The sequence below is a fragment of the Myxocyprinus asiaticus genome, chromosome 15 (assembly GCF_019703515.2).
Source record: "Myxocyprinus asiaticus isolate MX2 ecotype Aquarium Trade chromosome 15, UBuf_Myxa_2, whole genome shotgun sequence".
Lineage (NCBI taxonomy): Eukaryota > Metazoa > Chordata > Actinopteri > Cypriniformes > Catostomidae > Myxocyprinus > Myxocyprinus asiaticus.
Window position 1 is genome coordinate 18,766,092 of NC_059358.1, and position 23,166 is coordinate 18,789,257.

Here is a 23,166-nt window from a genome sequence, read left to right on the forward strand (position 1 = left end):
TTATATAAATTTTTTCCCAATTTTAAAAAGGATATATTGATATCTTTCCTAGTTTTTAAATCCAATAACCTTAATGCTACAATTTGTAAATAAAGTTGCTAAAATGTGGATGACAGAGATTAATGCATCCTTCCTTTCATTTGTAAGTCCTAACACTCTGCATTACAGTTTTTCTGAATTGCTAAAACACTAAAGCCCATTCTCTGAACCAAATGCTCAGTGACCTAAACCCATTTGTCGAATCAATCACTCTTTTGGCAAAACCTTAAACAAGTTCAGGTAGTTAGACACCATTTGCAAATCTCATCCACTCTTTTAGCAAAACTCTAAACACATTCTCACTCACTAAAACACATTTCGCACTGTGATGCACTTGTGTTGCAAAAGTTAAACACTACAACACAGTTGTCATCGTTTACACACAACTCAAAATTGTTCACATTTGTTTGTAATGATGTGATCAAACCAATTGTACAAAATACATGAAGTACAAAGACTTGATGCTGAGGCAGAATTAATCTCTTATTGACTGATTTTGCAGTTGCACAACATTTTTGAGTGTACTGTAATGTGTTTTTCATTTAGAGTCTTCTTTGGGGTTTTGCAGTTGGGCTACTGTATTTTTACAGTATGCAAGTGCTGAATATACAGACATTCGATACTGTATTACTTGCAGTACTTACAGTAAACAATATATTCATTGTACTAAGTTGTGATTAGTGCAGTTTTTCTGAATTGCTTAAACACTAAACCCCATTCTCTGAACCAAATGCTCAGGGGCCTAAACCCATTTGTCGAATCAATCACTCTTTTTGCAAAACTCAACACATTCTCAGTTACTAAAACACATTCTGCACTGTGAAAAACGGTAAACACGGGCAGCAAAAGTTAAGCACAACTACAATACAGTTGTCGTCGTTTACACACACCTCATTCTTTGGGGTTTTGCAGTTAGACTACTCTGTTTTTACAGTATGCAAGTGCTGAATATACAGACATTCAGTGCTGTATTGCAGTGCTTACAGTATACCATATATATTCACTGTACTACTGTAAGTTGTGATAACTATACTTTTTTTGACAGTAATTGCAAAATGCGCTTACTATATACGATTAAAAAAAAAATGCCTGGGATTGTGTTCTCCATTTTCTGATATAGTGTTATTGAATGCTCTGTAGTGTTTATATATTGACTTGCTTGTATGATCTGAAAGCATTGTTTGATTTTGAGCACAGATTAAATGGTTTTGAGGCGATTGTTTGATTTTGCCAGAAGAGTTAGGGGTTTTGTGAATGTAGTTTCAAGATTTGGTTTTGTGTTTAAAGTTGTGAGAAAATGGGTGAAGGATTCAAGAAATGTGAAAAACTGTAATACAAACTGCTGTGCAATAGAAATTTAGAGCTTCACTTGTATTGAACCAGGAATAGTTCTATAATCATGATATATATATATATATATATATATATATATATATATATATATATATATATATATATATATATATATATAATCACATACAGTGTGGATATTCCATATATACAACATACTAATGATTTGTTGTATAATATTTCCCTACTCCCAGTATTACCAAGTGTTGCTCACTGCAGAGCAATACAACAGCATCTGATTGGTCAGTCTGCGAAGCGCGTTCTTGTTTGTGCGTCGCGTGCGTGCGCGCGCTCGTGTAGTTTGGGTAAAAGTAACTGAGCTGGAATGAACATAAAACACTATAGGAATTAATTGCTAACCTCTCAATGAATTTGCTAAGGTAAATCTCACATGTAACTCGAATAGCGGATGTCAACAAGCAGTTGTCATTTTTCGAGTCGTCTTCCCAAAAAAAATTAAACTGGCCTGTCATTTTTTTTTTGTTTTGGAAAAATAGTTTTATCCCCTCGGAACGGTTTAGCTAGTCAGCTGGTACAGCATTAGCTGGTTGGCTAGCTCCACTGTGCTAACTGGACATTTAGAGGTTTGGCGTGACGTTTTTTTATCTTTGAGATTTTTTAAACGTTGTGGTGTCTTATTTATATTCGCCATCTTCGTAGTTTTTTTTTTTTTAGTTTTTTTAAACGTGGCAATTATTTATGAGCAGCAGAAAAAAGAGAAGAATCTCGTTCTCCAGAACTTAGCATTAGCGTACTATGATAATCCAGTGAAGAGTCAGTTATCCTGTATTTTTAATGTTATCTTTCTTTTTATTTTTCAATTTCGTGTCTGGTACTTTTAGAGGCTTTCAGTTTTCGTTAGAGGCTAACCAAATCTTAATAGAACGTTTTAAATAGTGTGCCAGGCTACCAGAAGTGGAGTATAGTAGCTGGTTAGCGGAGTTAGCCAGTCAGCTACTGTCCACCCTGCGAGCCTTTCAATATATTTTTATATATTTGCTTTGCTATTGTTTGTTGTTGACTGTATTACTTCCTGGCAAGTGTGCAAGTTTTAAGAACATATGTTAAATTTGCTGGCTGAATGTACCAAAATACTGTGGGTTAGCCAAATGCCTTGTTTAAGCTACAACTTGCCAGCTGGTTCATCTTACATGCAGCTGTACATGTTTTTGATACATTTACATATCCTGACCATGCAAATGCAATGCATGATTAAACAGACAAAGTCTGTTTGTGTTAGTATAAAGTTCTGTGTGTCCAATTCTTGTCCATGCAGGTCCTGTAGTTTTTTTTTTTATTATTATTTGCCTCCACATGTTATTTGACTTGTCTATCATTTATTTCCATTTATAGGTGCGTCCACAGGACGAGAGTGCATTTGTGTCTTGAGAGAGACCTGGGAAGAGCACCCTCAAAATGAGCAAGAAACCTCCAAATCGACCGGGGATCGCTTTTGAAGTTGGAGCCAGGGTAGAGGCCCAAGACTACCTACAGAAATGGTACAGATTTATTTTGAAAAACCATTTATAAAATGTAAGCTACAATAACTGCTGCTATCATATTTGTGTCACACAACCAATGGTTTTAGAATATCACTAATTTTATATACTCGCATGATGAATCTGTTCATGTTTATTAGTGTGTCTGTGGCCGCTTTATTGCCCTCAAGATAGTTGTTTAATGAACCTTAATCAAAGTGCATACGTATGTTCTGTGAATGTTCAGTGCTTTTGTTGTGGTGTTTGGTCCAGTTGTTCATTCATCCAAAATTCATGTTAAATGATTGCAGGTACCCTTCACGAATTGAGAAGATTGATTATGATGAGGGAAAGATGCTTGTGCATTTTGATCGTTGGAGTCATCGGTACGATGAATGGATTCTCTGGGACAGCAAGAGACTTCGGCCATTAGAGAGACCAGCACTCCGCAAAGAGGGTGTCAAAGAAGAAGAGATGTCTGTATGTTTGCAGTACTTCCTTTATACAGATCTGTTAATGAACACATAATTACAGTATGTAAGATGTATTTCTTTGTAGTCTGTAGTCTAAATAGTCTAAAACAGTGGTTCTCAACTGGTTTTGCTTCGGGACCCAGATTTTACACTGGACATCAGGTGGTGACCTACCATAGTAAAAAACGTAACCTGTATTTAATATATCCTGGGTTGGATTTTCTTTTATCTTACATCGTACGTTATACATTCAAGTATAAGGGCATGTATCAAGTGAAATTTTGTTGTTGATGTCAACAACAGATACAAGAAGTTTTCTCTCCCCCCCTTTTAAAAATTGAAGAGACTATTTATATAAGCCGATTATATTTATTATCCAGTTTATTTCCTATTTTCAAACATAATTCCAACAGAACATATATAACACAGGAGGAACACTTAATAATTTGTCCCCAAGTTTTGGAGGTCCAGAATTTAAAGCCCTTTATGTACTTGCCCTTATATTTACAGTAGGGATTCGCGGTATACCAGTACTAACGAAATATCGTGATACCAAAAAATTTAAAACGGTATGATATCATCATCTTTTTAATTTCGGTACCATATTAAAATATGCTGCCATTAGCGTAATGTAATGTGAGAGGTTTGAGATGAAATCAAAGACCATTTGAAAATAATAATAAAAAAGCCTCTATATGGCCAAGTGTGATTAAACAGCAGAAGGGTGTCATTTAATGAAATAATATACAGTCACATGCGCTACATGCCACAGTATGAATAAGAGGTGCCTCTCTGCCCTGTCATCTCCTTCACACACAGGCACGCACACAAACACTCACACAAATGCAACACACACTACTAATGCTTGATTTTCATGCAGTGTGTCCAATAGTATCCATCTTCTGCAGAGCCACAGATTAGTGTGTTGAGTGTATAAACAGCTGTGAACTCTCAAATTAACTCTTTCTCTGTTGCAGCTTGGAGATTTCAGCTCCTGAATCGTGGGAAGCTTGATATAACGAACCCTTCACAAACAGGAAGAACTTCAAAGATCTTTCAAAATAAAATTCCCGCTGAAATGAGAGCTATTCAACTGATTGCGTGAAATTGAAGACATTACGACAGAAAAATATTACTACTGTATAAAAGTGTAATATTCAAAGCAGTCACAATAATACTCATAGTAGCAATAATATAATATTAAATGGTTATATTATTAATATTATTATCTGTAAGCAATATCACATAAGCAAGTGTACAAAACATTGATAAAATGTCTGTACAAGAACATTCAGTATACAAAGAACTCCAGACAACATGAGTTGTGGAAAATCAGATGTGATCTAGGAGCTTTATACAGTTTTATTCCATTCGTGCCATTGAAGAGATGGTAAGTCTATCCCTCAAAGCCTTGTTTTAATTTCCATTAAAAATCAAAGATGGCGCTATCGTGAATAAGGTCTATATAAAACAGAACTGGATCGCTAATGATGTTATAACAGTGAAGCCACTGCGCCGCCATATTGCTATTCCCAAACATTCCAGTGTCCCTATTGACTTAATAGGAAATCATCTCATTTCAGCGAGTAAACATTAGTCATTCAGTCATGATTTTATATCTGAAATCTGCATGTACATCCCTACAATGCAGACTTCCAACACATGTAAATATTTATTAATGTCGGGAATTTTTCCTGTTTCTTGAAAGCCTGAACGAGTTATGTTTATCTGTATCAAACAGTATCCACCTCTAACAAACTTAATCGGTGAACAGATAAGCTGAATGTAAACAAGTTCACTGAAACTGAGGTAAGATACAAACAGACATTTTCAGACTTATTTATTGTGAACATTGAAGTGTTTGTTCAGCGTTACTTGTTTTTCTGTTTTCATCAAAAAGTGCCTTGTTCTCGCGGTCACTTGAATAAGAACGCGCTCTCTCCCTCTTTCACGGGCACGCAGAGAGGGAGACACGCAAAGCTGGTTAAAATTAAACTGATACACTAGGTTTAAATGGAGCTACAGGGAGCACTTCAACATGAAAACAAGCAAATCCCAGGCATTTAAGGCTATTTAGAAATCCCAGTCGGACTTTTTTTAAAGTCCCTTTCTGGGATAAGGACGTATTGTCACCCTAGACAAGCAGATATTACAGCTTTTCCTACTTACATTACAACTTGTGGACAATTTTGTCGCTTCCTTTGGTGATTGTTGTGCTGCACTGTTAGACTGAACACTGGGGCAGGTGAATGCTCTGACATCACGAGATTCACAATCCACGTATATCTTCTCCATCGTAACGAATATTATCCATAACGAGCAAATTAAACATGATTGTCACTAGAGGTCGAATTGCAGCTGTTGTATCTATAGGTCAGAGATGGAGAAACGGGGGTGTTTTCGCCTGTCAGTCATTGATGATCTATGAGAGTTTGGGCATATCAGTTAAACACTTCTGGTGGCTTCACCTCCTGCAGGCAGTTTACCGTTGTGTCAGCGATCCAGTTCTATATATATATATATATATATATATATATATATATATATATATATATATATATATATATATATATATACACACTGTTGTGCTCAAAAGTTTGCATACCCTGGCAGAAATTGTGAAATTTTGGCATTGATTTTGAAAATATGACTGATCATGCAAAAAAAAAAACTGTCTTTTATTTAAGGATATGAAAATACCAGAAAAAACCACACCGTCTTTTTCCAGAGCAGCCTGAATTTCTCCTGAGGTTACCTGTGGGTTTTTCTTTGTATCCCGAACAATTCTTCTGGCAGTTGTGGCTGAAATCTTTCTTAGTCTACCTGACCTTGGCTTGGTATCAAGAGATCCCCGAATTTTCCACTTATTAATAAGTGATTGAACAGTACTGACTGGTATTTTCAAGGCTTTGGATAACTTTTTATATCCTTTTCCATCTTTATAAAATTCCATTTCCTTGTTAGGCAGGTCTATTGACAGTTCTTTTCTGCTCCCCATGGCTCAGTATCTAGCCTGCTCAGTGCATCCACGTGAGAGCTAACAAACTCATACTTTATACACAGACACTAATTGCAATTTAAAAAGCCACAGGTGTGGGAAATTAACCTTTAATTGCCATTTAAACCTGTGTGTGTCACCTTGTGTGTCTGTAACAAGGCCAAACATTCAAGGGTATGTACACTTTTGATCAGGGCCATTTGGGTGATTTCTGTTATCATTATGATTTAAAAAGGAGTCAAACAATTATGTGATAATAAATGTCTTCATATGATCACTATCCTTAAATAAAAGACAGTTTTTTTTTTTTGCATGATCAGTCATATTTTCAAAATCAATGCCAAAATTTCACAGTTTCTGCCAGGGTATGCAAACTTTTGAGCACAACTGTATATCAGTGGTCACATCAGTTTTGAGGTCTGCGCTTTGCAAAATCGAGGGAAGCCTGGTTGTTGCGCGCGCGTGCGACAGCAGAGCAGATCACTAGCACAAGCTGGTTCTGTTACGCTCACGCAAATGCATTAATCCACCTAAAATATATCGCAGTGCAGATGTGAAGCCTTCAGCTGAGCGTGAGATTATCATAAAATTTGCATCAGCAGCCGTAAATTTCACTTGGGCTGCCGCAGAAGAGAATTTCAATGGGAGAACCATGGCATTGTTCTTTCCCTGCTATCTGCGACCCACCGGTTGAGAAACACTGGTCTAAAATGTCTAGGATGGCTTCACTAGAATGAGAAATTCAGGGAACTTTGTTGGCTGCCAGTGATGCTTGTATAACTTTTTCAGTTTAGTAAAATAAAGTTTTCAGCCACACAAATGAAATAAAAGAAAATCTCGTTAACCACTTGTTAATGAGATGAATGATTGATTAATTCTTGTCTTGCAAACATTTCTGCCAGGAGAGACTCAGCGAGATGAGAGCATCTCGCCTTCGTGAGCTCCCTGGAAGTTCAGAGAGTACAGAGGACCAAAAAGACTTATCCCAGCAGAGACAAGTACATACCTCAGTTGCCTGTCTACCTTGATATGGCTCTCTTAACTGGTTGTCTCATCATTGTTTGGTTTTTTTCCCTATCCACATAGGCAAAACCTTATAATGTTCTGTTGGGGATCAACCAACCAGTCATTTTCAAAATGTATTTATTTTGAAACCTTTGTAAAGAGGTGTACAACACGGTCTGTAGAGCCTTTATTGCATGCTCTACAATTACACCTTATGTCCCGTGTTGTTACACTTATTTAGAGATGGCTTTCCTTTGTACTACACAGATCTTAAGAAAACAAAATAGAAAACTATCATTGAAATGTAATGCGAACCATGCAATGGTTTGATAACACAATTAAGAATCTGTAAATGAAGTTATTCTAATGTGGTGTACTTGAATTGGATTTTAATTTGTATTTTTGGGGTTGTTTAACTGCTGTAATCAGCTTTATAGGTTTTTAATGAAATAATCAGAGTTTTGCCTCATGTTCATCACAGTTTGTTCTGCTCTAACCATTCACTTCTATGATCACAGCCATAGCTTCAATATAAGCTTTTTTTTTTTTTTTTTTTTTTTACTGTTGATCACTGATGAAAGCTTATTCATTATACTTAATTGCTTTTCTGTTTTGTTTATTTCACACCTGTAGGAATTGAGAGATGGTGAGGAAGTGCTTGCTCGATGGACAGATTGCCGCTATTACCCTGCCAAGATTGAAAGTATCAACAAGGAAGGTATGATACATCATGCACCATAATCCTCAGCCACGCCTGCCCTCTATGCATACTTCTGCTGTTTAGTATCTATTTTACAAGAAAAAATGGAGTTGAAGGATGAGGTGTTACAGTTTATTATATGATTAAATTAATCTGACACCAGATTGGCCTGCGTGACTGTATTGATTATTCCAAATAGATGAGGAAAAGTTTTCTTCTCAAATACTATATTGGAAAGGATTGCATTTACCCAAAGCATAGATCTGGCTGGAAGCCTGAAAAAATCTTGTTCAAAATAATCAGAGCTGCTATATAAAATAACTCTGCATTCATACACAACTACATAATAGCAACTGAAGTAGAAAATGTCAAAATGTGCACTGTTAGTTTGACATATTTCCAGAGGTAAAGGTAGAAGTAAAAAAAAAAAAAAAAATACAAACATCCTTCATCTTAAAAACAAAACACAAATCCATCAAAAAAAATTCTGATTACAGAATATAATTCAAATAATAAAATTTGGTGGAGATGATTTGCTGTATATTTTTGTTATTTATTTATTTTTGCTGTAGGCACTTACACTGTACAGTTTTATGATGGAGTCATACGCTGTGTGAAAAGAATCCATATCAAGTCCATGCCTGAAGATGCAAAAGGACAAGTAAGTTTTTCAAGGGTTTTCTGAGTCTCAGAGACTTTACAGGGTCCACTTCTGTTCCTTTTATTTATCAGATAGGCTGTCTGAAGTTCCATAGAATGTTCTAGACATGCATTGCTACACAGCATTGTAACTATTGTATGACCTGCAGCAATCAAATCTTAACATGCTATAGAGTTGAGTGTATATTTAAGTATGGCACCTTGACCTCTTCCTCTCTTTCAGAAGGTAAAATGCATGGGGTCAATCCTGAATAATATTTGAAGACACAAGCAGCTGGTCCACACAGCTTACAGTTGCTTGATGCCAGTCAGGCAGCCCAGGGATGCCAAATCACTTTATTCTACCTCCTCAGTTCCCTTTACTACATTAATAATAGCTTGAAAAGCTATTTTTTGCATGCTAGCCATGGCCAGCTGTTTGTTTGTGTCCAATCATTGTCAGTTGTGACTGATAGTGTATTGTTATTGTTCAAGCAGGACTGGATTGCTCTGGTGAAGGCAGCCACAGCTGCAGCTAAGAGTAAAGGAGGGAGCCGGCCTCGCACAAGCGCCAACAGCAACAAGGACAGAGAGGACAGGAAGGAACAGCGGTCGGATGAAGAGCTTGATAACGAGGAGGATGAGGATTCTGAATCAGAGAAACTCGGTAATTGATTTGTTAGGATTTTTTGCTCTTTCCTTTTAAGCAGAAAAAACTCCCCAGAAGATTAATGGATAAGGAATTGGGAGTATCTTCTGTATTGGTGCTGCCCTCCCTGTAAGTAGAACTGCTTATAACAAAAGGCATTAAATCCCTGTATTCACATTTTTCTCAATATGTTGATGGACAGCCCTGTGTTTGCATTTACTGTATATCTTTTATTGGGGTCACTGATAGAGTGCAGGTCTTCCAGCAAATCTTTACAAAAATCTAGAAAGTGTAGCACGTCGCACATACTTTTGCTTCTAACAAAAGTCTTGAGGCAGTTATGAATCTTCAGCAATCTAGAAAGTTAAACTGACACAGAAACTGTTCCTTTGCGCCTGCTTGATGAATTTTAGTTTCTGGACAGGTCTGTCTTACGTGGTGATGTTCTTGCCTACTGATCTGTATTGAGTTACAATTTCCTACATTAACCTGTACATTTAATCAAGTGGTTGAAGACTTCTCTTAAATCATTACTTAAATCAGCACAATGTCCACCTTGAGCAGTTTCATAACTTTGTGAGCCATATTAATCATGTGTCTGTTTCTTGCTTTAAGCAGCAGACCTGGAGTCAGAAGAAGAGGACAGTAAACCAGCTGCTAAGGATGTTGAATCTACTGCGATGAAGAGGAGAAGCAAAAGACAAGGCAACATGTGTAGCAGGAAAAGGACTCGCCTTAGCAAAGGGACAGGTAAGCGTTGGCAAAATGTAACTACTCACAGCAAGGGTGTGTTTCTAAATTTTATGACAAGAAATGGGTTACTAACAGGGTCGGATTTGAGAGACTATATTTATCAATAGATATCAAATGTATTCTATTATTATTATTATTGATTGATTTATATTTGGTTTTCATAGGATATGTTGCACATAAATAGAACAGATCGACCCATCCTATGACCCAGTGACTGATGTTATTGACGACTCATTGAAATTGTTATAATACACAAAGTACAACCTCATTTACTCTTGGGTGCTTATCTTTATGCAGTTGGATGATAAATAGGCGAATAGCAATAATGAAAATATCTTGCCTTTAAGTAAATGGTCATCATAGAAGAACACTGGGATCCAGTTGATCAACAGTGTTTTTTGTGCAAACCTTCCTTCACATGCCACTTAGGCAATGCCTAGTCTTCTGCATTCTGCGCTGCGTCTAGCTTTTTTGTAGCACAAGGTCATGTTTGATGTGAACAGCCCATTTGTCTTTCTTCGATCCTCTTTGATCTAGATAATTAGATTGTGTCCAATCAAGCTACTGTATTTTTGTCCAAATTTATCATTCAGTTAGGAGAAGCTAACTGAATTAGGCAGAAGCCAACACTTAACAGATTTTTTGGCAAGCCTACTTCCCTAAAAACCATTGCATTGCAGATCATTGTAATAGTAATACATCCATATTTGTTTTGAAAAGACGTTTTTATTTGCTTTTGTACAATAAGCAATTTTGGTACTGTGTTGGCTCGCCACTTGTCCAATGTAAAATCTCTGTGTTGAAGCAAAACCATTTGAGCACCACAGTTTAATAGCACTGATCTTGAGTCATCATGCCTGTTATATTTCCAATATACTGTGACATCGATTCTAATGTTTTGTGTGCATTTTTCTTTTCTAATCATCCAGGATGTCCTGACACTGAGTCTGAAAGCAAAACGGAGCCAAAAGAGCTTCCAGTGACCACACAGCAGGTACAGATGAAACTGACATACCATGATTAATGTCGTGATTATTAGCACATCGCCTAGTAAACTGTGTCTTCTTTACCTTTCCACTCCTCAGAAAATGTCAGGAGAAGCTAGTCTAGCAGAGGAGAGACCCCAGTCTGCCAGTGACCAGAGAGCCCCAGCACCCCTTTCTACTCCTGCTCCTTCCCCGTGCAAGTCTCGCTCCAGGAGGTTTAAGCATGACTCGGGAGAGTCCACTTCCAGCAGTCAGAACATAACCACAGCTCCTGAACCCAGTCCTTCACCCAGCTCGACACAAACCCTCCCAGACAGCGCACACACTGGTGGGTCACCTGGGGTTTAGATAATCTCTGTTAAGTGTTTGTATGGTTTGAATGTGTTTGGAGCCGTCAGCAGAAGTGAAGTTATAATTAAACTTGTAAAACATATGAAGATATTTCATATTCATATACTGTAAATCTAAAGATATCTATGTAATATAAAACACATGTTACAGAAATATGTCTGTCTTTGTGTAGCCCCTCTCAACTCCCCCCAGAGAAGGAGACGATCTCAGCGTTTAGTGACAAGCTCTGACCAGACCTCCCCTAACTCACCGCACATGAGGGATTCCATCTCCCACCCTCCACCCACAGACAGCTCTCAGAAAACTAGTGAGGACACAAGCTTACATAAGTGGAGTTTTGCTTCAGGTTTTTTTTCTATGTTCAGTCTTTGTTTTGAAACTTTGTGGCAGTAGTAGAGCACTTCATACTCAGGGAAGTTAGATGCATACACTACTGTTCAAAACTTTTGAAACACTTGACTAAAATGTTTCTCATGATCTTAAAAATCTTTTGATCTGAGGGCATATGCTTTAATGTTTGAAATTAGTTTTGTAGACAAAAATATAATTGTGCCAACATATTAATTTATTTCATTATAAAACTACAATTTAATTAAAAAAAAAAGTTTTTGAAATCGATGACTTGGACCAAATAATAAAGAAAAGCAGCCAATAAGTGCCCAACATAGATGGGAATTCCTTCAATACTGTTTAAAAAGCATCCCAGGGTGATACCTCAAGAAGTTGAGAAAATATCAAGAGTACATGTCTGCAAATTCTAGGCAAAGGGTGACTACTTTGAAGATGCTAAAACAGTTTTGATTTATTTTGGATTTTGTTTAGTCACAACATAATTCCCATAGTTCCATTTATGTTATTCCATAGTTTTGATGACTTTACTATTATTCTAAAATGTGAAGAAAAAAAAATATATATATATATATATACAGGTGCATCTCAATAAATTAGAATGTCGTGGAAAAGTTCATTTATTTCAGTAATTCAACTCAAATTGTGAAACTCGTGTATTAAATAAATTCAATGCACACAGACTGAAGTAGTTTAAGTCTTTGGTTCTTTTAATTGTGATGATTTTGGCTCACATTTAACAAAAACCCACCAATTCACTATCTCAAAAAATTAGAATATGGTGACATGCCAATCAGCTAATCAACTCAAAACACCTGCAAAGGTTTCCTGAGCCTTCAAAATGGTCTCTCAGTTTGGTTCACTAGGCTACACAATCATGGGGAAGACTGCTGATCTGACAGTTGTCCAGAAGACAATCATTGACACCCTTCACAAGGAGGGTGAGCCACAAACATTCATTGCCAAAGAAGCTGGCTGTTCACAGAGTGCTGTATCCAAGCATGTTAACAGAAAGTTGAGTGGAAGGAAAAAGTGTGGAAGAAAAAGATGCACAACCAACCGAGAGAACCGCAGCCTTACGATTGTCCAGCAAAATCGATTCAAGAATTTGGGTGAACTTCACAAGGAATGGACTGAGGCTGGGGTCAAGGCATCAAGAGCCACCACACACAGACACTACAGTTGTCGTATTCCTCTTGTTAAGCCACTCCTGAACCACAGACAACGTCAGAGGCATCTTACCTGGGCTAAGGAGAAGAAGAACTGGACTGTTGCCCAGTGGTCCAAAGTCCTCTTTTCAGATGAGAGCAAGTTTTGTATTTCATTTGGAAACCAAGGTCCTAGAGTCTGGAGGAAGGGTGGAGAAGCTCATAGCCCAAGTTGCTTGAAGTCCAGTGTTAAGTTTCCACAGTCTGTGATGATTTGAGGTACAATGTCATCTGCTGGTGTTGGTCCATTGTGTTTTTTGAAAACCAAAGTCACTGCACCCATTTACCAAGAAATTTTGGAGCACTTCATGCTTCCTTCTGCTGACCAGCTTTTTAAAGATGCTGATTTCATTTTCCAGCAGGATTTGGCACCTGCCCACACTGCCAAAAGCACCAAAAGTTGGTTAAATGACCATGGTGTTGATGTGCTTGACTGGCCAGCAAACTCACCAGACCTGAACCCCATAGAGAATCTATGGGGTATTGTCAAGAGGAAAATGAGAAACAAGAGACCAAAAAATGCAGATGAGCTGAAGGCCACTGTCAAAGAAACCTGGGCTTCCATACCACCTCAGCAGTGCCACAAACTGATCACCTCCATGCCACGCTGAATTGAGGCAGTAATTAAAGCAAAAAGGAGCCCCTACCAAGTATTGAGTACATATACAGTAAATGAACATACTTTCCAGAAGGCCAACAATTCACTAAAAATGTTTTTTTTGTTGGTCTTATGATGTATTCTAATTTTTTGAGATAGTGAATTGGTGGGTTTTTGTTAAATGTGAGCCAAAATCATCACAATTAAAAGAACCAAAGACTTAAACTACTTCAGTCTGTGTGCATTGAATTTATTTAATACACGAGTTTCACAATTTGAGTTGAATTACTGAAATAAATGAACTTTTCCACGACATTCTAATTTATTGAGATGCACCTGTATATATATATATATAATAAAGAATAAGTGTTTCAAAACTTTTGACCAGTAGTGTACATACTGCATATTTTCATTAGCAACAGTATATAATTTTGTTTTATACAATTATAGCATCGTATTGTTTTTTTTTGTTTTTTTTTACTGGGCATAATATTTTGGGCAGAAAGTGGACTCAGGCCAGCCTGAATCCTCTCTGTAAACATGGTTTGTATATTCTGGTATTAATATAGAGCCACAAACACTACCATCCTGGGTAAAAGGGTTTGCATTAGTGCAATTTAGAATAAAACCAAGGGTTTCATAAGCTGGAAATGCAATCTGATGTTCCAAATTTGCTCAAATCTTTCATATGTTTTATAAAGTATTTAAGTCAACCTCCTTTTTGAGTTTGCTTAATAATAGGTCAGTTTTCTGGTCTCTATCCCTGTCCTATCAAATTTGAATCAGACATGTTAAAATGCTCACTTTAGATGAAGACTGCTGCACTGCAGTCAAAACAGAAGCTTCTTCACAAAAGCCAGTTTCAGGAAGCACATCATCAGCCCCACCCGCTGGCAGTGCTCATTCACCAATCGCTGAGAAGGACAAGATGACTGACATGTTGCCTAGTAATCAAACAGCACTTGGAGAGAACTCTCCTTCTATAGTGATAGGTATGTTGATTGTGTAACCATACTAACGATGTGAAGCTTTTCCATGAAGGACCCTTTTGGGTTTAGTTGATTCAGTAAACATACCAAGTTACCAACATAAAGTACATAACACTTACCAGGATAGCAAAATACTGTATCAACAGCAGATTTTTAACTAATGTTTATTTAAATTCTATTTAATTTTATTTTATGTCCAGCTGCTGGTCAGAAACTTCCTTCCAGGATGCCTAAAACCAACAAACATACCAGAGAGCCAAGTATGAATCGTTGCCTGTCTTCCATTCACCTGATTCAGATGTTGCATTTTAAAATTGACAAAATAATTTTTTTTTTGTGCCATCTACATGTCTTTTGAAGCTACAAGCATCAATATCTTTATATAAAATGAATGTGCAAGCTTTTTCTTCTCTTCCTTCCTCAGTTATAAATACCAAGAAGTCTGATGACCCCACTGCTCCCAATGAGTCTCTAATAGATCTGGACCATAATAAATTTAAGTGTAAAGTCCCTGGCTGCTCTAAAGCATTCCGGAAAGCAAAGCTGCTGGACTATCACCTGAAGTACTATCATAACACAGAAAAGGAAATGGATGGCAAGGTCTGCTCACCAGAGAGGATGGGCCGCACCAGGGCCACATCTGCTTCCATGCCTACAAGCACCCTGTCCGATACCCCAGAAAACAAGAGACGCAGGACCGTCTCCACTTCTTCCTGTAGGTTTCCCTATGGATGTATGTTTGTGCTTTTATCAGAATAATTTCAATCAAATGGCTGTGAAATTTTGAGCAACTTGTTACACAAACAGAATTACAGAGTGCTCTTCTATGTTGCATTTCAGCTCTGTCGTCTCAGGGCTTCATGCTTCAAATGGACAGCACTGGCTATGTGCGGCCTCCTAAGTTTTGTAAAAAGAAACGTTCTTCTGCCTCTATCAGTTCAGACAGTACAGAGGTGTCTCTACCACCTCCACCCTTTGATAACCACCATGACAGGTTTCTCAAGAAGGACAAGCACCTAGATGCAGGTGAGTTAATTCTGCTGATTGGAAAGATGGTGGATGGAGTAACCTTACATTGTACTTTACCTGCTCTAATGGTTTATGTTCTCAGCAGGACTATGTATAAAGACAGAGCGAAAATTCAAACTAGAGGAAAAATGTCAGTTGTTTGGTGAGTTTAATGAACGTGTTTTCTCAAAGTTCCATTTCCTTAACCAGAAAGTTGCCATATCTTGAATTTCTTTCTCTTCCATAGCGAAAAAGAGAGATAAAGACAGGCGGGACAGAAAAGAGAAGGACCTTTTCAGAATTAAACAGAAGAAAAAGAAAAAAAAGAAGAAGAAATCGAAACAACACTGTAAGTTCTTTTTTCTGGTCCCTTGTGTATTTGCTCCAATGAATTGAGATGGTGATTGTTTTCTCAACTGTGTGCTCAGGTTATTCAGACCTGGAAGAGATGTCATTGGCTTACCTGGATAGACAGTCTTCCCCGCTACATCATTCTTCCTCCAGTGCCTTTTCAAAGCACAGCACCTTCCAATACCCTCGTGCCATACTGTCTGTCGACCTTACTGGGGAGAGTGAGTCAGCAGTCCTCTCAATATGATTAAAGGTGCTGTGAGCGAGTTTAGCCGTTCTGGAACTTCCACCAGATCAGCCACTGAATTAGCCACGCCCCCTCTTTCCAAAACCTGCACTCCAAAGACGCGCGCGCACAGACATACTAGTGACTAGGGATGTCCCGATACCATGCTCATGTACTGGTACTTGTACTCATAAAAATGCTCCTATACCAAAAAACAATTTCATCTGACGTATGAATGTCATTACTTAAACATTCAGCCTACTAACTAAAATCACATCATGTCCTAGTGAGATTAACCTCAAAAGCTGTGATTTAATTAGATAAATATATAGTTTGTATGCAATTCAAATTGAGCGCTTGTGAATGTGTGGAGACAGTGTTGTGCTGACGCCGGCTGCTCATACCTTTTAAGGCTCCTCCAAGGCTCATACAGGGAAAACACCATCATGAGCGTCACACACACTGTTTGTAGCAGATGACAGTAAACGGAGTGCAAATTCACGTTGTAGCGCGAGGCACATTGAGAGTGCATACTTATTTCATTATATAGCAGCCTTTTGCAGTTGTAATAATCACTTGGAATCACGTAACGACAGGCTTTTCCAGAGAGGGAATCTGCCGTCATAACCTCAGAGCTCCTTGGTCAAAACAACACAGAAACACTTCAAAATAAAAGCTCAGTCAAAATAAAAGCTACATTTATAGGAAGTATGACAGAAATATATCACTACTGTAAAGTTATGTAATATTCACTGTAATACTACTACTAATAAATCAGTAGTAATTATATTATACTGGAGCATTATCTTACATCTGTGAATTCTGTTATGCAGCACTTTATTTGACACAATATATTCATCCAATGTTGTATTTTGGTTTGTGCTGTGAGGTTCTGTATATAAGCACTTTATTTGATAAAAAAATAATACACTTATGTTAAAAATTTATTATATTTTCATTTGATTTAAGTGTGGGGTGGGGTGCTCGAGTGTTATGTCATCTGATGGGAGGCAGGCTTCTGTCAAACTCCCCCCCGCCCCCCCAGAGCCGCCACTGGTGCTAGAGGAAAATATTCAAAGATATAGCGCTGAAAGATCAGTACTATCTACGCCCCAGAGCGCTTGCTGTGTACACAGCTCCGTTTTGTCGCGCTGCTAACCTAAAGTATAGAAACGGTGAGATGGGGCAACCGTTGTCATGATGTGTTGCGGCCCAGATGGAACAGATCTGGGGTCCTGACCACGGTCCACTAATTGGTGACCACCTTCAGTATCTGCATTCTTAACTTTGAAAACAGCTTGTCCTCTCAGTGATTTATCTTTCTCTTGCTGTTTTCTCTTTCCCACCTTTCCCCCACGAATTTGGAGTACAGTGTTTATTGGCCATTTACTCGTGACATATAACCAATCCGTTAATACTGTGGGTGGCACATTGAGCCAGACTACAAGCAGTGACATTTCAGAGAGAGGTGGCATCAGAGCCAACGGAGCGTATTTTAAAATATATCGGCAATCAGACCAGACAAAATAACGATTTCAATAATAATAGAAATGATGAATATTGGCTCAGATTATCAGCCAGGCCTGTAATCAGGCAACTCCAAATGTGGAAGCAGGACACCATATCGGCAATTATTCAAGCATATATGGGCTGTCCTGTGAATGTGCATAATGAATGACAGGCAAAAAAAATCTTGTGATTGGCTAAACAAAGGATCTGACTGTGGCCCGCTGACTTTTTTTAAACCCCGCTGTTGAGCCTAGGGTTTTCACAGAGGCAGGTGTGATATGTCATGACACCTATTTCAGTGAAATCTAACAGGTAATAGGGATGTTTTCTACATGTCATTTCATAAAAAATTTCCTTACAGCACCTTTAAGTCGTCATAATCATTTAATTAACCATAAATACTGCAGTGACAATCAGTAATAAATATGTTTTAGTAAATAAAAGTTTAGCATTGATGTCTGATCCTCACCTCATATACTATAGTGGTTTCCTTCTCCTATCTCAGACCTGTCAGACATTGACTTCCTGGAGGACTCGACCACTGAGAGTTTGCTGTTCAGTGGAGATGAGTATAACCAGGATTTAGACTCTATCGCCATGGAGGACTTCCAGGATGAGGATGATGATGGTGATGATGAGATTGTCCGCTGTATCTGTGAGATGGATGAAGAAAACGGCTTCATGATTCAGGTAGGGTTATTCTTCGCAATGACACTTAAAGTACTCTTAAAGGTGGAGTAAATCATTTTAATCCAATATACTTTGTCAAATTCTGCAAATATCTCTTCACGGTCCGCTAGCTTTCCGTTCTGTGTGTGCGCGGAAAAATAAATCTGGTGTTTGTATACAACCCTGGCTCTGTAAATGGGAAAATAAGCAAAGTGGATTGGACTGATCCACACAACACTATTTCAGCCAACCAGCAACAGGGGGTGGTTCGTGCTCGTGCACAGGATGGGGGTTGAAGGGGAGGGGAGATGGGGGAAATGGGGCAGTGACCGAGAGGGAAATTCATTAGAAGAAGAAGAGGGATGGTAAATCTGGCTAATGCTAACTTGCTAAACTCTAAGCAGGAGAGATGGCTGAGAAACAGCCCAAGAGAAAAAGGTCAGATGAATTTAAAATGAAAAAGAAGGGGTATGATCAGGCAAGGGCTAGGAGCTGCATAAACATCAGAGAGGCTTTCCGATGGTGGACAGACCTGCGACAGCTGAAAGGCCTGAAGACAGATGTGGAGGTTGCTCTGTTTCTGCTAGATAGGTGGGTAACTTTAGTTTTGCTATGTTACACATAACAGCAACTGTAGCAACAGTTTGCTAACCAACTACCTAGCTAACGTTATTTACATTACTTGCTGTGTTGTTTTCGCTCTATATCATGGTATTTGTCCATACGATATTTGCAAAGGTTTTTATAGCCACGACGGCCTAAAAACACAAGTTTGCTAGGACAGTGGGATTAATTTGAGTTACTAGCGATAATGTTATCGACACATTGGCTAAGTTTGTCCTCGGCTTAGACTTTGGCTAAGATAAGTATTTTGCTTCCACACCTATTCACAGGGTTATTGTCACACTTTTTGCCACCTGAATTTTCATAGCGATTAAAAATTGCTTCCACTTATTGAGGCTAACTTACCCTCGGACAGCAGATGCACCGGATTCCACAATATTTGTCTTTTGGTCAGCTAGCCCAGTTGTTAATGTCATTGCCTTGGCAATGCGTATGTATGAATTTGGGGGGCGGAGCTTCTGAAGGAGCACTGAAGGGAGGGGTGTGTTTGACTGACTGTTGAGTTCAAATATCAACGCTCTTTCACAGGAATCGCCTACTCCATCTTTACATTCATTTTTATTCTGTCTGTACAGAAGCTTTCTCATGCAGGAGACATCTTAAGCCACATTACTACTTCCTCAGTCTGCATCAATCAGAGTTGCTTTCCAGTGTCTATATCTTTTTGTTCTGAAGTGCAGTATTGTGTATAATAGATTCTGATACACAGCTCTTTTTTTACCCCTAGTGTGAGGAGTGTATGTGCTGGCAGCACAGTGTGTGTATGGGACTTTTGGAGGACAGCATCCCCGAACAATACATCTGTTACATCTGCAGAGACCCTCCAGGTACATTTATCCATCTTTCATGGTTTGACCTTCATCTTTATGCTTCCTAATGCATGGATGTCTGATGCCTGTTACCGAAATCCCTTCAGTGCAATATATTTTTGCTCCAATGTTGTTACCAGGCTGACATTTTTTTTGTATTTTTCACAGGTCAGAGGTGGAGTGCTAAATACCGTCATGATAAAGACTGGCTCCAAAAGGGCCACATGTATGGGCTATCCTTCCTCACAGAGAACTACTCGCATCAGAATGCCAAGAAGATTGTTTCCACTCACCAGCTTCTGGCTGATGTTTACAGTGTTAAAAACCTGCTCCATGGCCTTCAGCTCAAGATGGACATCTTACAGTAAGAACAACCAAGCCCTTCCAAAGGCGTACCAAATTTTGAATATTCCACCAACAGGTCTTTCCCTCTTCATACATACCCCTTGAGGTGACATTATGAAAAAAAAAAATCTTGCCTTTCACCTCACTTTTTTAATATAACTTCTGATTTGTGTAGCAATGGTTGTGCTTTCAATTGTGTTTTATGGTTTCCAGTGCTGTCAGACTTTAAATTTAAACTTTGAATTGGCAACTGTAGAGGAAAGATGCAAGAATAATGCAAAACAGACATCTCATGTTTTCTCAGGAACAAACATAACCCAAGTTTGCACTTATGGGCTCGGTCTTGGGTGAACTCTGATGAAGACCAGCCTATGGGGGGCATTCCAGACTGCTTACATTTCAAAGAGCACCTCAACCAGGACTCAAACCCTGAAACCTATATCACTAGCGAGCACAGCTACCAGAAACCTCCCGGAACAAGCCTTGAACACACTCAAAGGGATGAGCAGGGGACCCAAACAGCCTTGCACACCACACCATTTAATATAAATGAAGAAGAGGTAAACAAAGAACAAATCTCTATCAAATCTGGGTTAGTATCAGTATAGTTAGTGTTACAGTTAGTGAGCAGTGGTGGCTCAACGGTTAAGGCTCTGGGTTACTGATCAGAAGGTTGGGGGTTCAAGCCCAGCACTGCCAAGATGCCACTGTTGGGCCCTTGAGCAAGGCCTTTGACCCTATCTGCTCCAGGGGCGCCGTATCATGGCTGACCCTGCACTCTGACCCCAGCTTAGCTGGGATATGTGAAAAAAATGTCACTGTATATGTGCAAATGTATAATGTGTGATAAATAAAATTATTATAAATTATAAAATTAATTATCTCAGTGGATACAGAGAGTTTGGAATGAATTATGTGATTGTTTTTTGTAGGTAAGCAGTGCCATTGCACTGTCTAGCTGTGGAAATGACAGCAACCTGGGGTCCATGGAACAGGCCAGGAACTGCCTGCAGTGGCAGATGAACCTGCTTACACACATAGAAGACATTCAGAACCAGCTCTCAGGCCGCATGGACCTCATCGAGAAAGAGCTTGATGGTAGGGTGGTGGTTTCTAGAATGGTTGCATGTCATTACATTGACATGTTTGATGAATGTGTTTTCCTGAATAGAGCTTGGCAATGTTTGTTATTTCTTTAGAAAACTTGCATCTGTTGGAGCCATGGTTCTAGACATTTTGAGCCATGGTGCTTGTGGAAGATGCAGGGTCAAATCTGACCCATATTGTGTCCCGTATTTCACCTTCTTTTATTGTGTCCCGTATTTCACCTTCTCCCCATTTCCTGTCATCTCATATCTTTTGGTATCAGTAAAATGGCATAAGCTGCCCACCCCAAAAAAAAAATAAAAAATGTTTAACTGCTCTGAAAACTGTCAGTGTCAACAGAGAACATTTGAGAGACCCCATTATTTCATTTTGTCATGGCTACTCTAGAACAGTCACATGAGATCCACATCTTTAGAGACACACAGTATTTTTATTTGATAATTTAGTAGGTGATAAAGTTTCATTCTTGAACTCTGTCTTCTCCCCTGTCTGTGTTTGTGTATGAAGTGCTGGAGAGTTGGTTGGACTTCACGGGTGAATTGGAGCCTCCTGATCCCTTGGCCCGACTTCCACAGCTCAAGTGCCGAATCAAACAACTTCTGACGGACCTGGGAAAAGTACAGCAGATGAGCACCCTCTGCTCTGTGTGATACAACACACACATTAGAGTGTGTTGCCTGTGCTTCTAACACCATCTCGTGTTTCTACACACACATGCTCTACATGTTTGAGGAGGTGCATTCAAAATAATGCTCATATTCAGAAGATGTGTGAGTAACGCTGGACTTGGAAGAGAACAAAAGAGGAAAATTATGTGCTTGGCAATGGACTATTTTACAATGCTTGTCACCACAAAGTATGAGATAAAGGAACATTCACAATTTGTGAAGGTGTGGAACAGGAAGATGCCGGTGCATACATGCCGAGTCTAAAAATAACCACATATCTGATTAGTTTTTCCACCGAAATATGAAGAGGTCACTATGGCAAATGAATTATTTTACATGTAAGGACTGAAGAGATTGCATCACACTCATAGCAAGTTATTTAAGAGTACAGTTTTGGTGTAAAAATTGAATCATAAAGGCTTCTCCCATTCAAAAGGTGAATGGCCCCAATAGTGCCAAAAAAAAAAAAAAAAAAAACACCACTGTGGTCTGTTTTTTCAGACACATACAATTTTGTTAAATGTTTTTTAAATGGATGGTACGTTTTAGGCCTGGTTTAGGTTCATTTGCAGTCTGATTCACTGGTACTAAAGGTTCACAATTCCAACAGACTTTTATTAGACAAACACAAGTAGTTTTCATACAATTCATGTCTAATACTTGCTTTCGCATGTTTCTCTACAGTCTTGATGGATGTTGTAGTGAGTGACAAGACTAGCTTCTCTAACAGCAGGTTATCCAGTTAGTCCAAAGATAGGGGACTCTTCTCACCAAGGTCTGTTTATCATGTTGATACTTTGTGAGTTGCTACCGTTGAGTAAGCTAATCCTAAAATGGATGTAAATGCATATAACAATGGAACCCTTTAGTTCAGTTTTTGTTTTGTTTTTTTTTGGGGGGGATGTATATACAGTTTTTATAACAGTAAGGAAAACAACACAAAAACTAAGGCATACGAGGACAATATTTGAAAATGCCTGTTTAATCTCAGTTTCTATTAAACTGTAAAGAAGTGTTTTAGATTTAGATTTAAAACTTGAAGTTTCTTTTGATGAGATACCAGCTGTACATTAAAGAGTTTATTTAAAGACCTGATGTAAGTATCTGTATGTACAACTTCATTAAAATATTCTCTACATTTTGTGTATGTGATACATTTTTAAATAAATCTCACTCTTTGGAGTTTTTAAAAGCAGATAGCATAGAATTAATTTATATATGAATTATTTACAGAAAGAGCACAAATTTAACTGCCTTTATTATTGAAAACTTTCAGGCTGCATTAC

General features: G+C 38.4%; 1 protein-coding gene across 10 annotated transcripts; it reads left to right on the forward strand.

Moving 5' to 3' along the window:
- The first annotated feature begins 1,644 nt into the window (after positions 1–1,644).
- LOC127452817 (PHD finger protein 20-like protein 1) lies at positions 1,645–23,075 on the forward strand. 10 transcript variants are annotated; one of them, XM_051718567.1, is made up of 24 exons: positions 1,645–1,769; positions 2,743–2,888; positions 3,179–3,347; positions 7,241–7,336; positions 7,977–8,061; positions 8,616–8,704; positions 9,178–9,349; positions 9,947–10,081; positions 11,014–11,078; positions 11,170–11,398; positions 11,594–11,728; positions 14,385–14,567; positions 14,765–14,824; positions 14,989–15,297; positions 15,405–15,590; positions 15,676–15,735; positions 15,820–15,921; positions 16,001–16,144; positions 18,164–18,348; positions 19,679–19,778; positions 19,929–20,124; positions 20,410–20,665; positions 21,038–21,203; positions 21,720–23,075. In XM_051718567.1, the coding sequence occupies exons 2-24, from the start codon at positions 2,806–2,808 to the stop codon at positions 21,860–21,862; spliced, it is 3,348 nt and encodes a 1,115-aa protein (XP_051574527.1). In that variant the 5' UTR covers positions 1,645–1,769; positions 2,743–2,805; the 3' UTR covers positions 21,863–23,075. The 10 variants fall into 10 exon arrangements, with proteins under 10 accessions (XP_051574527.1, XP_051574530.1, XP_051574532.1 ...); XM_051718570.1 differs by having other exon boundaries at positions 15,679–15,735; XM_051718572.1 differs by having other exon boundaries at positions 14,989–15,279.
- Positions 23,076–23,166: the final 91 nt, after the last annotated feature.